Source organism: Perissodus microlepis, chromosome 5, assembly GCF_051167445.1.
Source record: "Perissodus microlepis isolate ML-2025 ecotype Zambia chromosome 5, ASM5116744v1, whole genome shotgun sequence".
NCBI lineage: Eukaryota > Metazoa > Chordata > Actinopteri > Cichliformes > Cichlidae > Perissodus > Perissodus microlepis.
The window spans coordinates 3,247,841-3,265,186 of record NC_140465.1 but is presented as its reverse complement, the minus strand read 5'-3'; the positions used below and the strand labels follow the sequence as shown (position 1 = coordinate 3,265,186).

General features: G+C 41.3%; 1 protein-coding gene across 1 annotated transcript; it reads right to left on the bottom strand.

Annotated features, from left to right (window-relative positions):
* Positions 1–5,113: 5,113 nt before the first annotated feature.
* On the bottom strand, positions 5,114–17,121 carry klf15 (Kruppel like factor 15). The gene is made up of 3 exons (XM_084927405.1): positions 16,722–17,121; positions 13,251–14,712; positions 5,114–6,871 (listed from the first exon to the last, which is right to left on the bottom strand). Exons 2-3 carry the CDS (start codon positions 14,495–14,497, stop codon positions 6,703–6,705), a joined length of 1,416 nt encoding a protein of 471 aa, XP_084783531.1. The 5' UTR covers positions 14,498–14,712; positions 16,722–17,121; the 3' UTR covers positions 5,114–6,702.
* Between the last annotated feature and the right edge of the window lie 225 nt (positions 17,122–17,346).

The following is a 17,346-nucleotide window of genomic DNA, read 5'->3' as shown; positions in this document are numbered from 1 at the left end:
GGAAAACAGGAGGGAGACACAGCTGGGAGAGATTAGGGCTAACGAGACAGGGGGAGCGAAGCTGGACACACTGACATAAGACATAATCCTTCAAAATAAAACAGGAAACAATACACAAAGACGCAGACTAAGAAACACGGGCAGAACGGGCCTAAACCTAAACCAGAATAAGCTGGAACACATTAAATAATGCTAATCATCATCATCATCATCATCATCATCGCCTGACAATAGATCAAGAAAATAACCAAAAATACAAAATCAAACCAAAACATGAGAACTAAACATGCTGGGTCAAAATGACCCAGAACCGTGACAAGGTTTCCCCAGGAAGTTTTCCAATTATCTATGAAGCGCACAGCGGTTTTTTGGACACCACTCAGAGAGCGATTTCAGGAGAACATGCGGCTAAACATGTCACTCCTGCTCCAACTGGGGAGGGGACCAGAGAAAAATACAGAGTCCGACTTTGTTTTGGCAAAGTTACACACTAGTTCAACATTAATTTTAGTGACCTCTGTCTGGCGTAACTGTGTGTTACATCAGACACGAATTATAACTTTACTGAATTCAGTAAAGTTAGCCAGCAGTTTTAAATTTCCCTCAGTGTCGCCTGCTCTGGCCCCTGGAAGACAATTGACTATGGTTGCTTGTGTCTCTGGCTTCACATGTCTCAGAACAGAATCGTCAGTTACCAGAGTTTGTTCCTCAGAGGGTGTGTCGCCGGGTGGGGGGAAATTATAACATGTTCAAGGTGCACCCTTTAGCTGATAATGTGGGGAGTGCTTTCTAACATGCTGGTCACAAATCTCTCATTTGAGACCCGGTGATCACAAAGGTCATAGAATAAGATTCATTTCATTACACATCAGCCAAAAGGCAGACAAGTGGAATCAAACCCAGGAAAAATGCCCTCACACACTATAAAATATTATAACTCAGCTGAGATCCCCACACTGTGTAGGTCAAAGGTTAATGTTTATCATTTTATTTGACAGCTCCCTGTATAATTTGTGGGTTGGACTCCTCTATGAATAACAGCAGCTATATTATATTCGATATTTTGGCTAGTGCCAAAGCTGCTGTGTAAAAGTAAATAATATATGAAACATCAGTTGTAATATTAAACATAGACCCAATACTGGCATTACTGCTAAATTGCAGAATAGGCCTAAAAACACAAACCTGATTGATGGTAGTTAGAAACATTCCTTGCAGCGGTTTTTGTTTTTTAGCAGTGTGGAAACTATCTGGAACAACACCACCTTTTTTTGTCTGCAGATTAAATTATGATAAAAACCTGCTGCTGTCAGGATGAGAATGGTAAGGACAATCACTTATGTAATGATGTTTGCACCTTCTCACCAATACTCAAAGCAGATTACACAACGTCTGAGTCTGATAAGAAGGTCACCGTGTCAGATCAGGGATTGTGGAGTCATAAATATTTTCTTTGAACCAGAACCGTACACAGACTACACTCATCTAGTCACTGCCAACTTTTATGAGTATCGAAGGATCGTCTTGGCAAAGCAAAAATGCAAACAACAGCACTGAGTGTCTGAAGTTCGAGGTAAAAGAAGAAAAAAACTATTGCATCTACAAAATCTTCAAAAAGCACCAACAGTACAAACTGTGGCGAGGTCCTGTTCAGTGACCTGAAGACTTAGCAGACACTCATTAGCTACAGCTACCTGTGTAGGTACCATAGACTGTGTAAAAGGTTTGAATGTTTTTTGTTGACTTTTAAGCTGTGTCATTATCTTTATTCTACACAGTCATTAATTAATTCAGAAAGTAATATTTAAATAATTAAAAAACTTCTCTTAACTTCATTTGCACAGTGTACTGCTGTGGCTGCAGTAACGTGGGCCTGAAGTTTAACTCAGTGAATTTTGGTAATAATGAACCTGCTTGCCTTTCTCCCTTCTCCTGAACCAATGGGAATAAAAGAAGGGAAAAAATTATTTGTCATGACAATTGTTAAGAAATAGGTTGCCTGTATGTAATGGGTGTCGCTTTTTTTCACTATCAATACTCCTTCTTCCAGTATGCAGGCAATCGGTTAGCATGACATAGCAAACAACTTCTCTGTTTAAAGCAGAATAGATAAAGTTAGACCTGAATGTTCCTGCAGGTTGTGTTTTTCTGCTCCATTCACAGAGAGAATTAAATGAAGTTAAACGAGTACACCGCTCTCTCTTTCTCTCTTCATTTCATCTGTCACTAATAATTTGAATAAGCTAAGAATTCTTTTATACATTTGCGTGTGCCCACTTGTAATAAATAAAACCAGTAGCATGAAAAACAGTAATTACAAGGCCCGGTCCAAATGACTCTGGTTCATGAAAAATAGGAATCCTGGCACCTGGCTAGAAGCAGAAGGTAAGCTACCTTTCGAAACCTCAGTTAGCCATGAACACATGACTTGTGTGTCCGGAATCACACTTGGAGCAGTATTCCAAATCATCTGCACTTTGGAAGCTCGAGACAGTTTTGAAAAGTTAGAATTGGGTGCCCCATGCCTAGTTTCAGGTCTTATTGTTTCAGGTCTTATTAAACACAACATGTAGGTTAATTTTTAAATTACCGTTTTTATCAAAGTGAGAAAATGGACTAAACCAGGACATGCTCACTGGCTAAAGAACTGACTTCCTTTAGGGGACCAGCCTCTAGTGGGTTTTGGCAGATTTTTCAGCCACATAAATGTCTGCTTGTTTGCACCAGAGCCAAACTTTGGGGTTCTCATTCTGTTAGAACTGAGAAACACATTAAATTAAAGACATTCACACACACAGGGAACATGCAGTATCTTATCAGTGTTCCTGCTGGCTGTACAGTGTTCGGAGAGGTTCAAGGTTGCATGCTGATGGCTTTATGTCTGAGTTGAGCTGAGTGAGTTAGGACTGAGCAGATTGTCTGGGCTGATTAATTGCCATGGGCGTCGCAGAAAGCTGCAGTTGTCAGAAGCTGTTCAGAATCTCTGTCATTTATAGTGTAGACATGATGATGGATATAGCGTATGAATGATGAGTCTGCTCTATGTATGTCCAAGGACAGAGCCTTTATTTTGGATGCGTTTGTGTGCTCCCGTGTGTTCTGTACACATGTGTTTCTGTATGCTCAGCATGCAACATGAAGTACCTCAGGAACCACATTTCCTGTTAGACGGGAAATAATCATACAATAGGCAGCTCATACTAATCCCTGCCCATGTGCTTTGAACACATTGCCTACTGCACATCTGCACAATCCATCTCCAGCTTATGGAAACTGTAGACTCTGCTGGTCATAGGCTAAATGAACAAGCAAACAAACATGACTGGACTAGATCAGTGATGTCAGCAATGAGGTTGGCAGTGTTGGAAAGTGGAAGTGGTTGGTTTCCTAGCAAAATATGAAGAAATGGGGAGTGTCTCAATACTGTTGCACAGTAATGCAGGGATCCGAGGGATACAGAGAGAACGTCTCCTTCTTGGCTCTATCTCAACATCGTCATGTGCAACATAGTGACCCCACCAGAAGAAGGCTCACTCTGAAACACATCAAGAAAAATGTTTCCCCACTCATGTTCTCATCTGCAGTCTACCTGTTGTTGTGTTTCTGTAAAGGTTTGGCAGCTGCACCAGGTATTCATCAGGATATCCTCTTCACAGAGTCGAGAACACATCTGTAGGCCATCACACTTACAACTGTGCGGTTGCTTAGCAAGTGCGTCATCGTAAGACTTCCTCGTAACTACCAGTAAGACAAGTTTCAAACAAAGCTTGCACAAACACTCATTGTTCACATTTAATCTTTTTAACAAATACACTTTGTGTTCCTCTGAGATAAATGACACATATCAGTCAGTTGCCTCATTTACTGCTTATGACTGTCATCATAAAGTGGAAAGATACAAAATACTCATTTGTCATGTTCAGTAACCAGGCAGTTTTTCCAGACTGTGAAACCAGAACTCAGCTCTACTTGTATGCATCCTTTTTTATCCTTGTCATGGGTTCATATGCACAATGCCAATAAATTACACCTAGTGGTTCTTCAGCTAGCTCTACTGAGGACTGCAGACTGTGGTGTCTATGGTCTAGTTCATGGTTAGGTTCTGGCTAGCAGAGGACACTGTTAGAGTAAGATGTGGCAATATGGGAGAGATTTGCAACAGTTTTCCATCAGATGTCTCTGTTAATTCATCAGAATTCATTGGAAGGTCTGTGCATGCTGTTTTATGTCTTTTATACTATTTATTGTAGAAAGACTACTCCAGGTACTAAACATGAGTGGGAGCACCAATGGTTGTCTAAATTTAGGATGACTTGATTGCAGTGCCTTCTATATTTCAAGATCAGGTCACTGCCCCACGAGACTTTCTGTCTGGCACAGAGTTGTTGCCACCCAGAGTGTCGTTTTTCAGCATGCTTAGAACAATGGCAGTATTGAAATGACAAGGAAGCGCAGGAAGACAAATGCCAAATGGTGTTATTTAGAGTGCTTTATCCTGTCCATAGTCTACAGGCTGCTTTGCAACCCACCTCCAGCTAACTCTGCTTTTTGCTACATCCCTTTATCACTAATGCCTGCTCTGCTCTGTGCTGGGGTCTTGTGCGATTCTTCTCACCTCTGGCTTTTCATTCATGGCCCAAGAACAGTGTGTTACTGCCAAATAACAGAGCAGGCTTTTCCTGCTATCCCTGCTAATTAAAATACACTAAACTTGGGTTAAGCCAAACTAAATATACCAAGGTGTATGTCACCACCGGTTCAGTACGGTTAGAAGGAACAGCTAAACGAGTTCTGTCACCAGAAATATACAAAGAATATAGAAAAAGTATTAAAATATATTTGTATCTTTTTATTGACTTGCAGGAATAAGATGAAATTTACCTCTGCCTTACACTTCCCATAATGCTTTGGGGGTATACTTATAAAGTAAGGCGTTGAAGTCACAGATTTAGATGTAGGACAGGAAACTTGGAAAAGAATCCGTCCTGAATTTTTATCTCAGTTTCAGTTTTACAATTAGTATATTTACCTGGATGTGTGTGTTTGCAGAAATAGACCGTTCTCTCCTGAAGTAATAAACACAGCAATACACAGCAAAAAAAACAACAATACATGACTGATTCTTTTCACTTTTATTTGTAAATGCATCTTGGATAGAACAAAGGAAAAATATATAATATATCCATATGTACTGAAATGTTATGTACACATTTAGGGTTGAAAACTATAAATCATCAGAATAGTCTCTGTGTGTTTCCTGGATGCAGCGATGTACGCGCCTGTATATTTACATACATTCATAGGATGCGATAAAACACCTGTGCTGACACAAGCATTAAAAATTCAAAATTGAATAAAAGGAATGATGTACAATGTTGTGTACCCCTGCATGTTGTCACTATACAGACATGAATTATACATGGACGGCATAGTCGCACCCCTACGGGCTGTTGTACACACAGCCAATAATGTTCGAGAGAAATAAAAACATTCAAAAATTTGGGGACGTTGCCACCACATTCTCCAGCTCATGGCAGGTCAGCACCATGGTGTGTGGGAATTCATTCATCCCCTCAAGGTAAGATACGTGCTGGCTGAGGTGGAAGGCCGTCAGGGCGTTTCGAGTAACAGATAAAGCAGAGTCGAGGCAGAAATTGTGTCATCAGCAAAGTGATAGATCAGGTAAAACTAGCAGATGTAGGCAACAATTTTAGTTCAGGGCCCTGTTGTGAACAGTCAAACAGCACATTGCAATGAGAAGCTTGATTTCCAGAACAATGTCACGCTCCAACAATGATTTTGTTTTTGTTACAGTAAGGCTTAAACAATGATACAAACAGAAGACCAGGAAGCAGGTAGACACGACTTGGCTTAAAATTCAACAAATAACATTTAACACTGATCAGAAGGCCAGTTTTAACAATCACTGTGCACTTAACCTTTGAGTTTGTCACTTTTTAGCTCTCCTCTTTACATCAGTTTACAAAGTTCCTGTAAAAAGTAAGAGGAGTCCTGATAGCTTATCATGTTTTATTTCCTTTTGTTATCCAATCAGTAGTTCATGTCCACGTCAGTAAAACAGTTCCCTCATTGTGTTTCAGACACAAGCTGAATAGAAAGTTATCCACCCTTATTAGTCAATTAACAGTGGTGCAAGGCAGCAAAAACAACAGGACAAAACCTTGAGAGAAAGCTCTCTGGACACAAGGAAAAGTAACTACGACTCGGGTAGTAGCTGATGAGGATCCAAGTGAGTTTCACTTCTGAAACATTGCATAAATTTAACATGTCTGAGACATTAGCAGCTTTCAGGAAAATAAACGGCAGCTCCTGTATCCAGTTAGAATGGAAATGCAAGGCTATTACCAAACGTATCACATAATCCAGACTGAACCGAAATAAGCTTATCTTATTTTCTTCTCAGGCAGGTGATAAGAACAGTGCACAACCGACCAAAGCACCGACATCAACCTTCAGCTGATTACAGACAGGATGGTAAGCGTGTTGGTTTCTTACAATAACTTAGAACAATCCCAGACCACTCTAACGCCAAGTGAGGTTTGCTTCAACTCACATATTCCAGATGACTTGCTGATGACGCGACAAAAAAAAGGGGGGAAAAAGAATTTTAAAAAGTACTGATATAGTATGAGGGTGTTCCAAGGATTCCCAGTGATCCCAGTAATCTCAGCAGGTGGAGCATCAGTTTGCTGAGCGGACTGTCCGACTGCTTCGTGGAAAACGGTGGACTTTGATGTGTTTTGACAGATGGTCACTGCGGGCGAATTTCTTCTCACATACAGGACACTGGTAGGGCTTAACCCCCGAATGGGACCGCCGGTGACGCGACAGCTCATCTGAACGTGAGAACCTGAAAGAAGAACAGAAATGTTTCAGAATTCAACAAAGGCAAACCGAGAGAGGTGGCGGTGCGTGCACAGGTCACAAATCTGGTGACCTTAGACTTCACTTTTCTTAACTGTCTGGAAATGTCTTGAACAATTTTGCACTACTTTGCTTTACAGGTGTGGCTTGTTTCCTACAAAATTAGATTGTGCTTGTGTGCAGTGAACTTGCATGTATATACGTGCACTATCATGTGAGTGCAGGGTGTATAAAAGGAGATCAGTAAAGTAACACCATATATATTTTGTGACAATAAATAACAGAACAGAAATCAGCTTCCTTCTTAGTAAGTTCCTCATCCCATGAACAGATTTCAACACAGTCTTGGACAGCAGCTGGCAGCCTTATTCTACTCTGCAGCCTCAGAAAACTGCTCTCCACCTGCTGTGGGTTATGATTAAGACCATGAGACAGCTGAATAAGACTGAGGACCAACCTGATAAACCTGCCTCAACTGGTTTGTCCAGTTAGCTCCAGTGGGAGCTGACTCTTAACCCTCTCAAGGCAGGCGTTGCCAATTTGCAACAGTTAAAAACTAACAACCTGATTACCCCACATACATATTTTATGAGGTTTTTTTACTCAGAAGTACCACTGCAGGACTTGGTTGTGCATTAGCAACAAAAAGTTTAATTTGAGCCTGAGAGGGTTAAAAAACAATGAGTGAAGGGATTGTTCAGCTCTTAATGAATGGGCCCATTGTCTTTGACAGTAAAAAAAAACAAAAAACAATAAATCACAAAATATGTTTGTTGTCAAAAGACCAGGACAGTCTGTCCAGGTCTGTGTATGGGTTTGTTTCAGCTGCGTGTGGTTTCAGGAAAATCCTGCCTCGCTTTTGTCAACCTAGTTGCATAATTCACCCAGACCTGTTTTTCTCTTTTTGATGGAACTCGGTATGCTTGGCAGCTCTGAACAAAAAGAAACACTTGCAAGGCACACAACATAAATATCCCTGAATGAGCATGGATATTTCAAGGCACGAAATTTAAAAACGATATATAACGCCCTTGTCTCTTACCTTGTACTTCTGGAAACTACCTAAGTTAGAAACTTGCTCTTGCCAATCCCAAGATTTTTACTGCAACTGCATCATTATCTGGTCACAAGCAAGAATGCTTCAAATGCTGATGCTTCAACTCATTTCCTTCTTACTCATTTGGACAAACAAAAACTTGGCTGGAGTCACGAGGATGACAGCTCCAGGGTTTCTTCCCAGCACCCTAGTTCTCTGAAACTGACTGTCCCCAGCTGGGCTCTGCCTCCCAGATGTTACCCTGGTGACTTGACAGCATGATGAATTGGTACAATTGCGCCCTATAATTAAGGAGCAACATTTAAAAAGCTAGACTAAAATGCAATCTACCCTCTATCCTTGGCAGGCACAAGAAGCTTAGAGCTTAAAAATGATGCTGCACACGTGTAAGTTAGATTGCATGCAACACCTGACAGCAGTTTAAAAAACTGGACCCTGCCAATGAAACCCTTCCAAGCCCAACCACAGCATCTAGCCAATAAAAACTCATTTGAAACAAGTAGATAAAGTCCACACTGTGACTTATGTAATTGACTAGTTACTGACCAGAAGTGTCTGCCGAGTCCCCGACAGAGACCAGCAGACTTACAGCAAAACTCAAACTCTATGTGTAGAATAGACGGTGTATAGATACTTATCTTCTCTGTAATGTTCAAACTTTTTTGTTTTTTGCCATCGTTATATCTGGAGTTTAGTTTATGAATTAAGTGAGCTCAATCAAATATACTGTGCCACTCATATTGTACATGACCAAAGTTTTAAATGGGTATAAATAATCTTAGTGGACAAAAAGCTCAGAATACACACTTTGTTTAGCTTTCTACACTTGGATCTGTAGGATCTCACTGACATATCCCTAAAAATTTACTCTCAGGAAAACAGCTATGGCACAGAAGGCCCAAGCACCTGCTGTTTGTTCGGAGCAGCCAATCGGTTGTCTTAAAAGGAATGACAGGTGCAGTCATGCAAAGTTATTCTAGCAGTGACAAAGAATAAAAACATAAAGATGAATATAACCAATCCGAACCTCTAAACCACGACTAACCACGTGCCTTACACAGAAATAAAAATGATTTTCAAAGTTGAACACACTGACTACTGTACTAACTCAAAATCAGATATTCCAACAAGACAAAGTTAAGGTTAGGGTTATAAATATCAGCATTGCCTCATAATTTCACAATCAAGGCACGAGTAATCCCTACTGTAGTGGCAGACAGTGTCTTCATCGCAGGGCGGGTGTGTGGATGATATTTGATACATGAACAGAGCCCAAAGTCTGAATCTAATTTTATCATATAATATCTTTCAATAAACCACGTGCACCCAAATCTGATCAGCAAACAGTTTTACATGGCGTGCGTAGATGAAACACTATCGCTCTGACATTCCAACATCTGGTTCGGATCTGTTGCTCTGTGAGAGAGCATCAGAGAAACAGTGACAGGATTTCTAATGTTGTGTCCATTTTTTTTTGCCTGCAATGAACTTTGGTTTTATTTCAGCTTGTAGTTACTCTTCTTTAGAGCAAACAACATCTATATTTGTCATACTTGAACTAAACTGCAGTAGAAAGAAATAAAAGATTGGGTTAAGACATCTGTGAGAAAGGGAAACAATTAAAAGCAGCCCTCTACAGTCTGTTTCCTTCTAACCTTGAATTAGAGGGCTGCACAGTATCCAGCCAAGTGTTTATCCAACTATGTTCCTCCAGCACTGACTCAAATTGAAAAGAACACAAATAATTTTGGGAAAAATCATTCTATTGTCCAACTCAGCCAGAAAACAGACACCTGGATCCTTCTCGTAAAGAGAATTTCTGTATTATGTCTTCGTTTCTGGCCCAGTGTTAGGAATCAGTATTTTAATGCCAGTTAATGCCAAACCCATGCCTGGCACACACTGTACTGAACAGCTGTGTCTGTGGTTGACCTAACCTTTTGGAGCCTTGTGTTGTTAATCAGGTTCCAGATCACTAGTGAAAACTTTCTTTTATTTTGAATCAAATCTCACAGCTCACTTCACCACAAAAACCCTACTCAGCCAATGAGATAAAAATTATGCACTGCTTGTCTGACATCATTTGTTTTGAAGCATATTCATGAATGTAATTATTGAATGCAGGGGTGAACAGAGGCATGTTAAGATGACATCACGGCCTACTAATAACTTACCTTACCTCCTTAACTCCACCAGGTCTCTAGCGATCCTTTTAAGAGAGTTAGGGTTGGGTGCATTTTAGCTACACTAGTAGTAGTTTAAGAAACCAGCAGATGTTACCTTTGAAGTCTCTTGTATGCAATTTGGTTTTACAGTTCACAGTTTTTGCGTTACAAAAACAGGGGAGATCTAAGGGTGAACCTTATCTGAATTCTTTACACTGTAAACGTAGTTATATCTAGAGTGACCGTGTTATACACTGTACTGCATTCATTTGTTCTTTTAACCGTTCTCCCTGTTCCTCCTAGTCCATATGAGGAACCCTGCCTGATACCCGCTCTTCCCTTTCATGCAGTGTGCAGCCTGGACGTTCCTAACCCACAGTCATGGTAACTATTCAACACTTTGTCTTTGTTCACTTCCTCACTGCTGCTCCCTTCAAGTGACTGTGTGCAAAACTCGTTTTTTCTCCCACCGTCTTGACAACAGTTAAGCTAACAATATAAGCAACATGTTTTTCCTGTTTTTCCCTTAAAATCTTAGTCTTTGCGTCTCGGCTCAATCAGCAGCTACTTTAATAATTTTCCCAACCTGCCCCCCTCCCCCTTTGGGAGGCCCCCTCATTTATCCCAACACATACAGTGGGTTTCACACACACTGGTTTTCTCTTTTTTTCTCTGAAACACACACACACACACACAAACACACACACACACACTTTCATCCTAACTAGATCCTGCCTTTTGTGTACAGACAAGAGCCCTTTGTTAGCTGGGACACACTGCCTGGATTACTACTGCACAAATTTCTGCAGCTCATGTATCAGGACACAGCAGTCCCGCTGTAGGGTACATGCCTGGTGGCATGTTGCCAGGTTGGGAATACCACAATTCAAAGCTTTTAGGAGATATTATTTATTGCCTGCTACCTGCATGCTTTGAGTTTATGAGTGACTGCATGTTATCTCTTGAAAGACTGGTTCTTGTACGTCAAATTATGTAAAAACACACTGGTTGGAGTATTTTTTATTTACTGTTCATTCCATATTCAAAGGCAAAAGATGTTATGACCAAATTTGAAGATGCTCTGCTTCTGACCTGTCCAAATATTTTAGCCAGTTTTTGTTTATCGTTACCGGCTGTAAGTTCAGTCTAGCGTCAGTGTTCTACATGGTCAACATGCTTTTTAAATCTTTTCCTGGGAAATCCTTATTGGAAAAGATATTTTGGATTTGTAAAAATTACATATTTGAAAACATGTCATCTAATTCAAACACATTTTAACAAATCCAAAGTGCAGATTTTCAATTCAGTCTAAAGTCAATATGACATCAACCTGATCTGACAGAAATATGTGAAATGACCACAACCTCTTTTATGTGTTGTTATTATATGGCTACACCACAGAAACTGTTCCACTGGAGTGTTACTTGGGACTACACCATGGTGAGTACAGCACTCTTGCATTGAGGCAAAAACACTCTGAGTTTATGTGGGTTCTCTTTGTCTGTGTGGCTTTTCTCCAGGAAATCGTAGTCCCACAATACAAAGACACACATATTGGGTTAACTGGTGACTCTAAATTGGCTGTAGTTGTGGCTACATGGTACATAAAGAGCTTAACCCTCTGAGATCCGAGTCATCATTAGTGGCAACTTCCACTTCCAATACTTTTCTAAAAATATTAAAAAGTCAGTTTTGCCTAAAGACAGACAGACAGACAGATAGACAGATAGATAGATAGATAGATAGATAGATAGATAGATAGATAGATAGATAGATAGATAGATAGATAGATAGATAGATAGATAGGCAAGAATATGTTATTCACTATCAACGTTTAAGGAAAAGCTTTTCAAGATAGTGGCAGAACTATTTTTTTTAAGTTAAAACATGTCTGTTTTCCATCCGTTCTGGGTCCTTTTTGGAGCTACTGATTAAAAAGCACAAAAAGTTAATTTTACTCATGGGACATAAAGTCAGTGTTGTACTCTTCAACTCTTCACTAGCTTAAGGTCAGCCTGAACATCCCACCTGATGTCCTCAGGAAACAGGCCAGCTTAGCTCTGCCAACTCTGAACAGGAGTCAAACTCCATCACATTCACACAAACAGACTTCCACGTTAATAATAGCAAAAAGACACTTTACTTTAATTAGCAAAGTAATTGCCTACTGATGAAGACATCCACCTTCTTCCTCTGCCATTAAACACAGCAGGTTCTAAATTAACTCTTGCTGTTTTATACTGAAAAAACACAAATACACACACACACACACTCATGCTGCCCCAGCAACTGCACAGCTGTCAGGTCTCAACAGGAGGCATCCATGTTGTGACCATGTGACTCCAGTCCACATGCACTGTGACAGATTTAGTTTACATCCACAGAAAAAAAGACACCATGGTTATTCTTACCCAACTTGGATATCTCTGTGTTGCCACCACCTCACATCACTCCAATTAGCACTTGCTAGACTGCAAGGCAGCTACTAAGAGCTCTTCAGCTTAATGGGTTAGTGAAAAGGAAAAAACCACAGGATGGCATCTTTTGCTTTACTGTTACATCTTCCTGGCTAACTGTGAGTGGCCTGCCTCACTGCTGTGCCATTTTCCTGAGATTTCAGAAAGACAACAAGTGCTTGCTTCCATGGTAATCTACTTGGTTACAAATAGTGACATTCATGTTGCAGGGCTGCTTGTCTGTGTTTTGGGTTTGAATATAATTTCTTCCTGGTCTAGAATACCCCATGTGGAAAATCTATTAACGGAAAAAGTGTAGTACCAAACTGAATTAGATTGAATGTGAAATGTAACATAATCTACTTTTTAAGAAATGCCCCTTTTAATTTTTGTCTAAACCTAAAACACTAATATTAGATTGTGGATTTTGGGGGTTTAAGTTACTTGGACTCTGCACCACACTTGATGAACAGGGATATGTCCGACTGACAAAAAATTACTGCAGCTAGGCCAGTAATGAAATTATGCAGATGCCTGCTAGAGCCTGCTGTTATTGCTCTGTTAACAAACAAACCTTTACACAGGTTACACTTAATCACTCGTATATATGAGTCAATCTTTGAATCTAGTCTGCTAAGAAAACATACTATGTTTATATGTAAGAGCATTCGGTTCCTCGGTACCCACCTCCATCCGCAGCCCTGCCAGTTGCAGGCAAAAGGCTTCTCCCCTGTGTGCCTCCTCAGGTGGGCCTTCAGGTGGCTGCTCTTGGTGTACATCTTGGTGCAGCCAGGAAAAGAGCATTTGTGCATTTTGATGAGATCCGCCACTGTGTTCTTCTGGAATTTTTGTCCGCCAACAAGGATTCCTGATGCCTGGCTAGTAGAGCTGTCCCCGAGCCCAAGAGGTTTGGCTGCAATTGGGACTGGAGCGATTCGTACAAACTTTGAGGAGACGTTAAGGCTGGGGGAGGGCAGGATGTGGGGCACAAGGGCAAAGGTTTGACCTTGGATGTTGACCAGTAGCTGTGCAATTTTGATGTCTGAGGCTGGGGCAGGCTGTGGGGGATGGGCTGCTGGAGTAAGTGGTGGCACTGTAGGCTCCTGCTTGATCTGTATAGGCTGGATTTGCAGAATGACCGGCATTCCATTACCATTTGTGTCACTGTCTGAAGATGAAGGTTTGTTAGTGGATTCCTTCTTGGCCCCTGTGCTGGATTCCTGTGTGGGGTTAACTCTTGTGGTTTTGGTGTCACTAGACGCAACAGCCACCAGACCTGCAGTGCCGACAGTGGGAACAGTTTGGTCAGAATACTTTGCCTCTGGCTCTACTTTAGGCTCAGGGGAGGCCTCTACGCACCACTCCAGGCCAACTTCTAGACCAAAAGACTCCTGCGTTACTCCCAACTCTGGGCAATCCTCTTGGATCTCCTGTTTCATTGTCACTACGTCCATGTTCTCCTCCAGGAATTCTTCTATCTCTTCCAGCGTGGGCTGGAAACACCCTACAAGCTGTTCTTTTAGCTCACCATGGGTCCAGGTGAGGAAGTCAAAATTTTCCTCCTTTACTTGCTCACGTTTGAACGGCTCTTCTTTCCGTGAATCCCACAGGAAAGTGGATAATGGCATAGGATCCACGGATTCTGTGGTAACGCTGTTGGCACTCCCTAAGGAGGCCTGAGACAGCAGGTGGTCCAGCATACTGTCCTGACTTTCAGCACTAGAGCTGCTACCATAGCTGGAGCTCAGCACCTGGGAGTCTGGGCTGGAGCAGGAACGTGGACTGGATGAGTCGCTCAGGTCCTCCTCCGAAAATGGTGACGGCATAACCTGGTAGGAGCCCAAGTCCTTGACCATGTCAGATTGCTGGCAGGCCACTGGAGCACCGCTGTAAAGAAGAAAAGTGTCTTCACTCACAAGGGAGTTATCTACCATCCCTGGATACTGCCAAACCACTGTCTCTTTCTGGACTCAGAGTCTGTGTTTAGGGATGACTTGCAAGAGAATTATTCCTTCTGCTGGTGGAGAAGACCAAATATACCCAGGTCACAAAAGCCACACTTCTCACGGATGAGATACCAAAAACACCTGGTGTTAGCGCTGGAGAAAGAAGCTCGCAATCCAAGGTCTCCAGACAGGAAACAGTATGTCTAAAAGAATAAACAGAGATAATGACAAGTCGGTTAATCTCCATGCCACAAGCAGCTGCTGCACATTTGACAAAACCTGAAAGCATACCATTATATATAAACAAACAAAAACTGCAAACAAATATATGTATACACAGTGTGTCCATGTCTTCATTGTTAAAGAAGTCCCTAAACTGTATCAATGCTGCATTCATTACAATTAATTGTGTTACCTTCTTAAAATGATTCATTTTATTAGGTTTGAGTGCAGAAACAACAAGTGTATGAAAAACACTGAGGGTCATTTTTGACTCTGAAAGAGTTCTGATGAGTTCATAAACTCATAAGCCATTTTTTTTTTAGTTCTGCTAACTTCTTTGGGTTTGTTTGGTTTCTTTTGAAAAGATGAATTGATAAAAAGTAATGTTGGAGGGCTTAACTACTAAGTTAGTGTTCTCCCTGTGTTGTCTCGATACTTGTACATTGGCTATAACCATTTTAAAATACCCATATTTTGTCAATAATCCACATACACTAATAGAGGAGCCCAATTTTCTATGCCAGTGTGCAAGCGTTAAAGGATGTTACATATTATTAGCCCGGTTTATTTTTCTACCACACAAAATTTGTGTAAATGTAAATGATCCCTGCAGTTCATCAAAAATTGCAGCTGGATTTGAAGTAGTGTGCTATGACCTTTGATAGCAATACTGTACTTACAACATTTGTTTCAAAATCTGTTTTAAAAAAAGTGTCAAATCTCAGCCAACTTTGGAGGCCCTGATCTTTTAATGTTTAAACTAGTCACAAAGGTTTGGACTTTATTTGCCTGAATCTCTGCTTCAATATCTTTCATGTTATTCACACAATCACAGGATTTTTATTTTTTATTTTTCCCAATTTAAGGCTTTTCCCATTTTAAACATGTAAATATTTGAATTTTTAAACATTGCTTAAGTTCGGGTTCTTTTATGTCTAACCATCGCTATGCTGTTTACAGGAACAAATCTCAAGTTTTAGATACACTCTCATGATATCTTAACAGAGCTATGGTTCAATGACATACCTTAACTGAGGCTGGTTTCTGTATCTGTATCTGATCTATGTTTACAAGTCAGCTGGCTGTACTTTCTTTACATGTGTCCAGATCAGAGTGATAGTATGCAGTATGAGTTCACATGATCATAGTTTTACAATGTCCTAGTGTAGGCTTCATAGATAGGCTATTTTCCTGGAACGAGGAGCGTCGGTCATACTCTCTTCCCCTCTCCCTGCCTCCACTATTTGCCCTCCCTTTTTAGGGGCCCCTGTATGGTCTGAATGAACGAGGATAAACCCGGACCAGCGAGAGAGGGGGGGGGGGGGGGGGGGGGGGGGAGAGAGAGAGAGAGAGAGAGAAAACATTATCCTGAAACACCGCAGGGGGCAGCCAGGAGCAGCGTGGGTTCCTCCTCTGAATGCGTAAATCACCTGTTCGGCGTGTTTACGGGACGATAAAGGATCAGTAAATCAGTCACAGCGCAAAAGGATTCTTTTAGATTTAAGTTGTTGCATTTATATTCACAAAATGTTGTCGCCTTACGTGCAACATTTCAAGGCTATATTTTGTAATCATATGTTACAATTGTAATTATGGCTGAGGGTTTTTTCTCCTTATTTGTGCTTAATAATTATATTGGCATGTGTAACCATTAACTCTTCCACGCCATCGGGTTTCGGACAGCAGTGACTCAGAGGCGCAGCTGAAAATGGGACAGCAAAACTCATTCAGATTCCATTCACTTATACTCTGGTGTCAAACTGATTAAACTGTGAACCCTGAAAGTCCTCCGTATAGATCTGTGGGCTTTGTTTTTCCCGAGTGTCCCTCTCTGCGGCGCATTACGCATGAGTAGGCACGCGTCTCCGCTCTCAACGTAAACATGTTTTCATCCTGCCTGCTGCTGCAGCATATGGCACGGAAGGGAAACGCGTCCTGCACGCTCTGAGAGACCTGGGGGAAAAGAAAGAGAAAAAAACTCCGATCTTACCTTGATCGCGCAACCAGAATATAATCCCAGAGCAAAAAACGCGAGGAGGATGTGTTTTATCCGTTGCATTCGACGAGCCACAGTTTGCCCTTGAGGTTCTCCATGCAGCAGCAGCAGAGGAAGAGTTCAGACTGGACTGAGTGCTGACTGAGTTGTACTATGGAGCCGTCACATGACTGCCAGGGTACCTTACAGCCTCAGCGTAGTGAGAAACGAGAGGATGTCGCTGAAGGCTCGTCCCCGCTCTGTAGTCTCATTGGTTGGTTTTTGCAGGGATGAAGGCGGGTTGTCCGGTCTGTCGCTCCGTTGATCTGCTGCGTGGAATAACATGTGGGACTGTTGTTCAGGCAGGGAGCAGAGTGGTACCTTGTCATGATGAATAACTACTGGAGGGTCGGCATTCAGGGATCCAAGATGGAGGCGTGATGCGCCTTACAACCTTTGATTGGCTGAAATGGATCTTACTTTAAAAAATAATCTTTAGTTTTAAAAAGGACAGGAGATCAGTTTCATGAAGCCAGTTGTAGTGGAACTGATGTGAAAAGTTTTGAGATAACTGCAAGATATTGTCAATATCAAATGATTTACCTCTCAATAATTACATTTTCAAATTAATTTCTAAGTT

Bases quoted from the DNA above. Each gene is read 5' to 3' on its own strand.
- klf15 (XM_084927405.1), bottom strand. From the start codon at position 14,497: ATGGTAGATAACTCCCTTGTGAGTGAAGACACTTTTCTTCTTTACAGC. The intron at 6,872-13,250 runs GTGGGTACCGAG...TTCTTCTTTCAG, and splicing joins TGGCAGGGCTGCGGATGGAG to GTTCTCACGTTCAGATGAGC.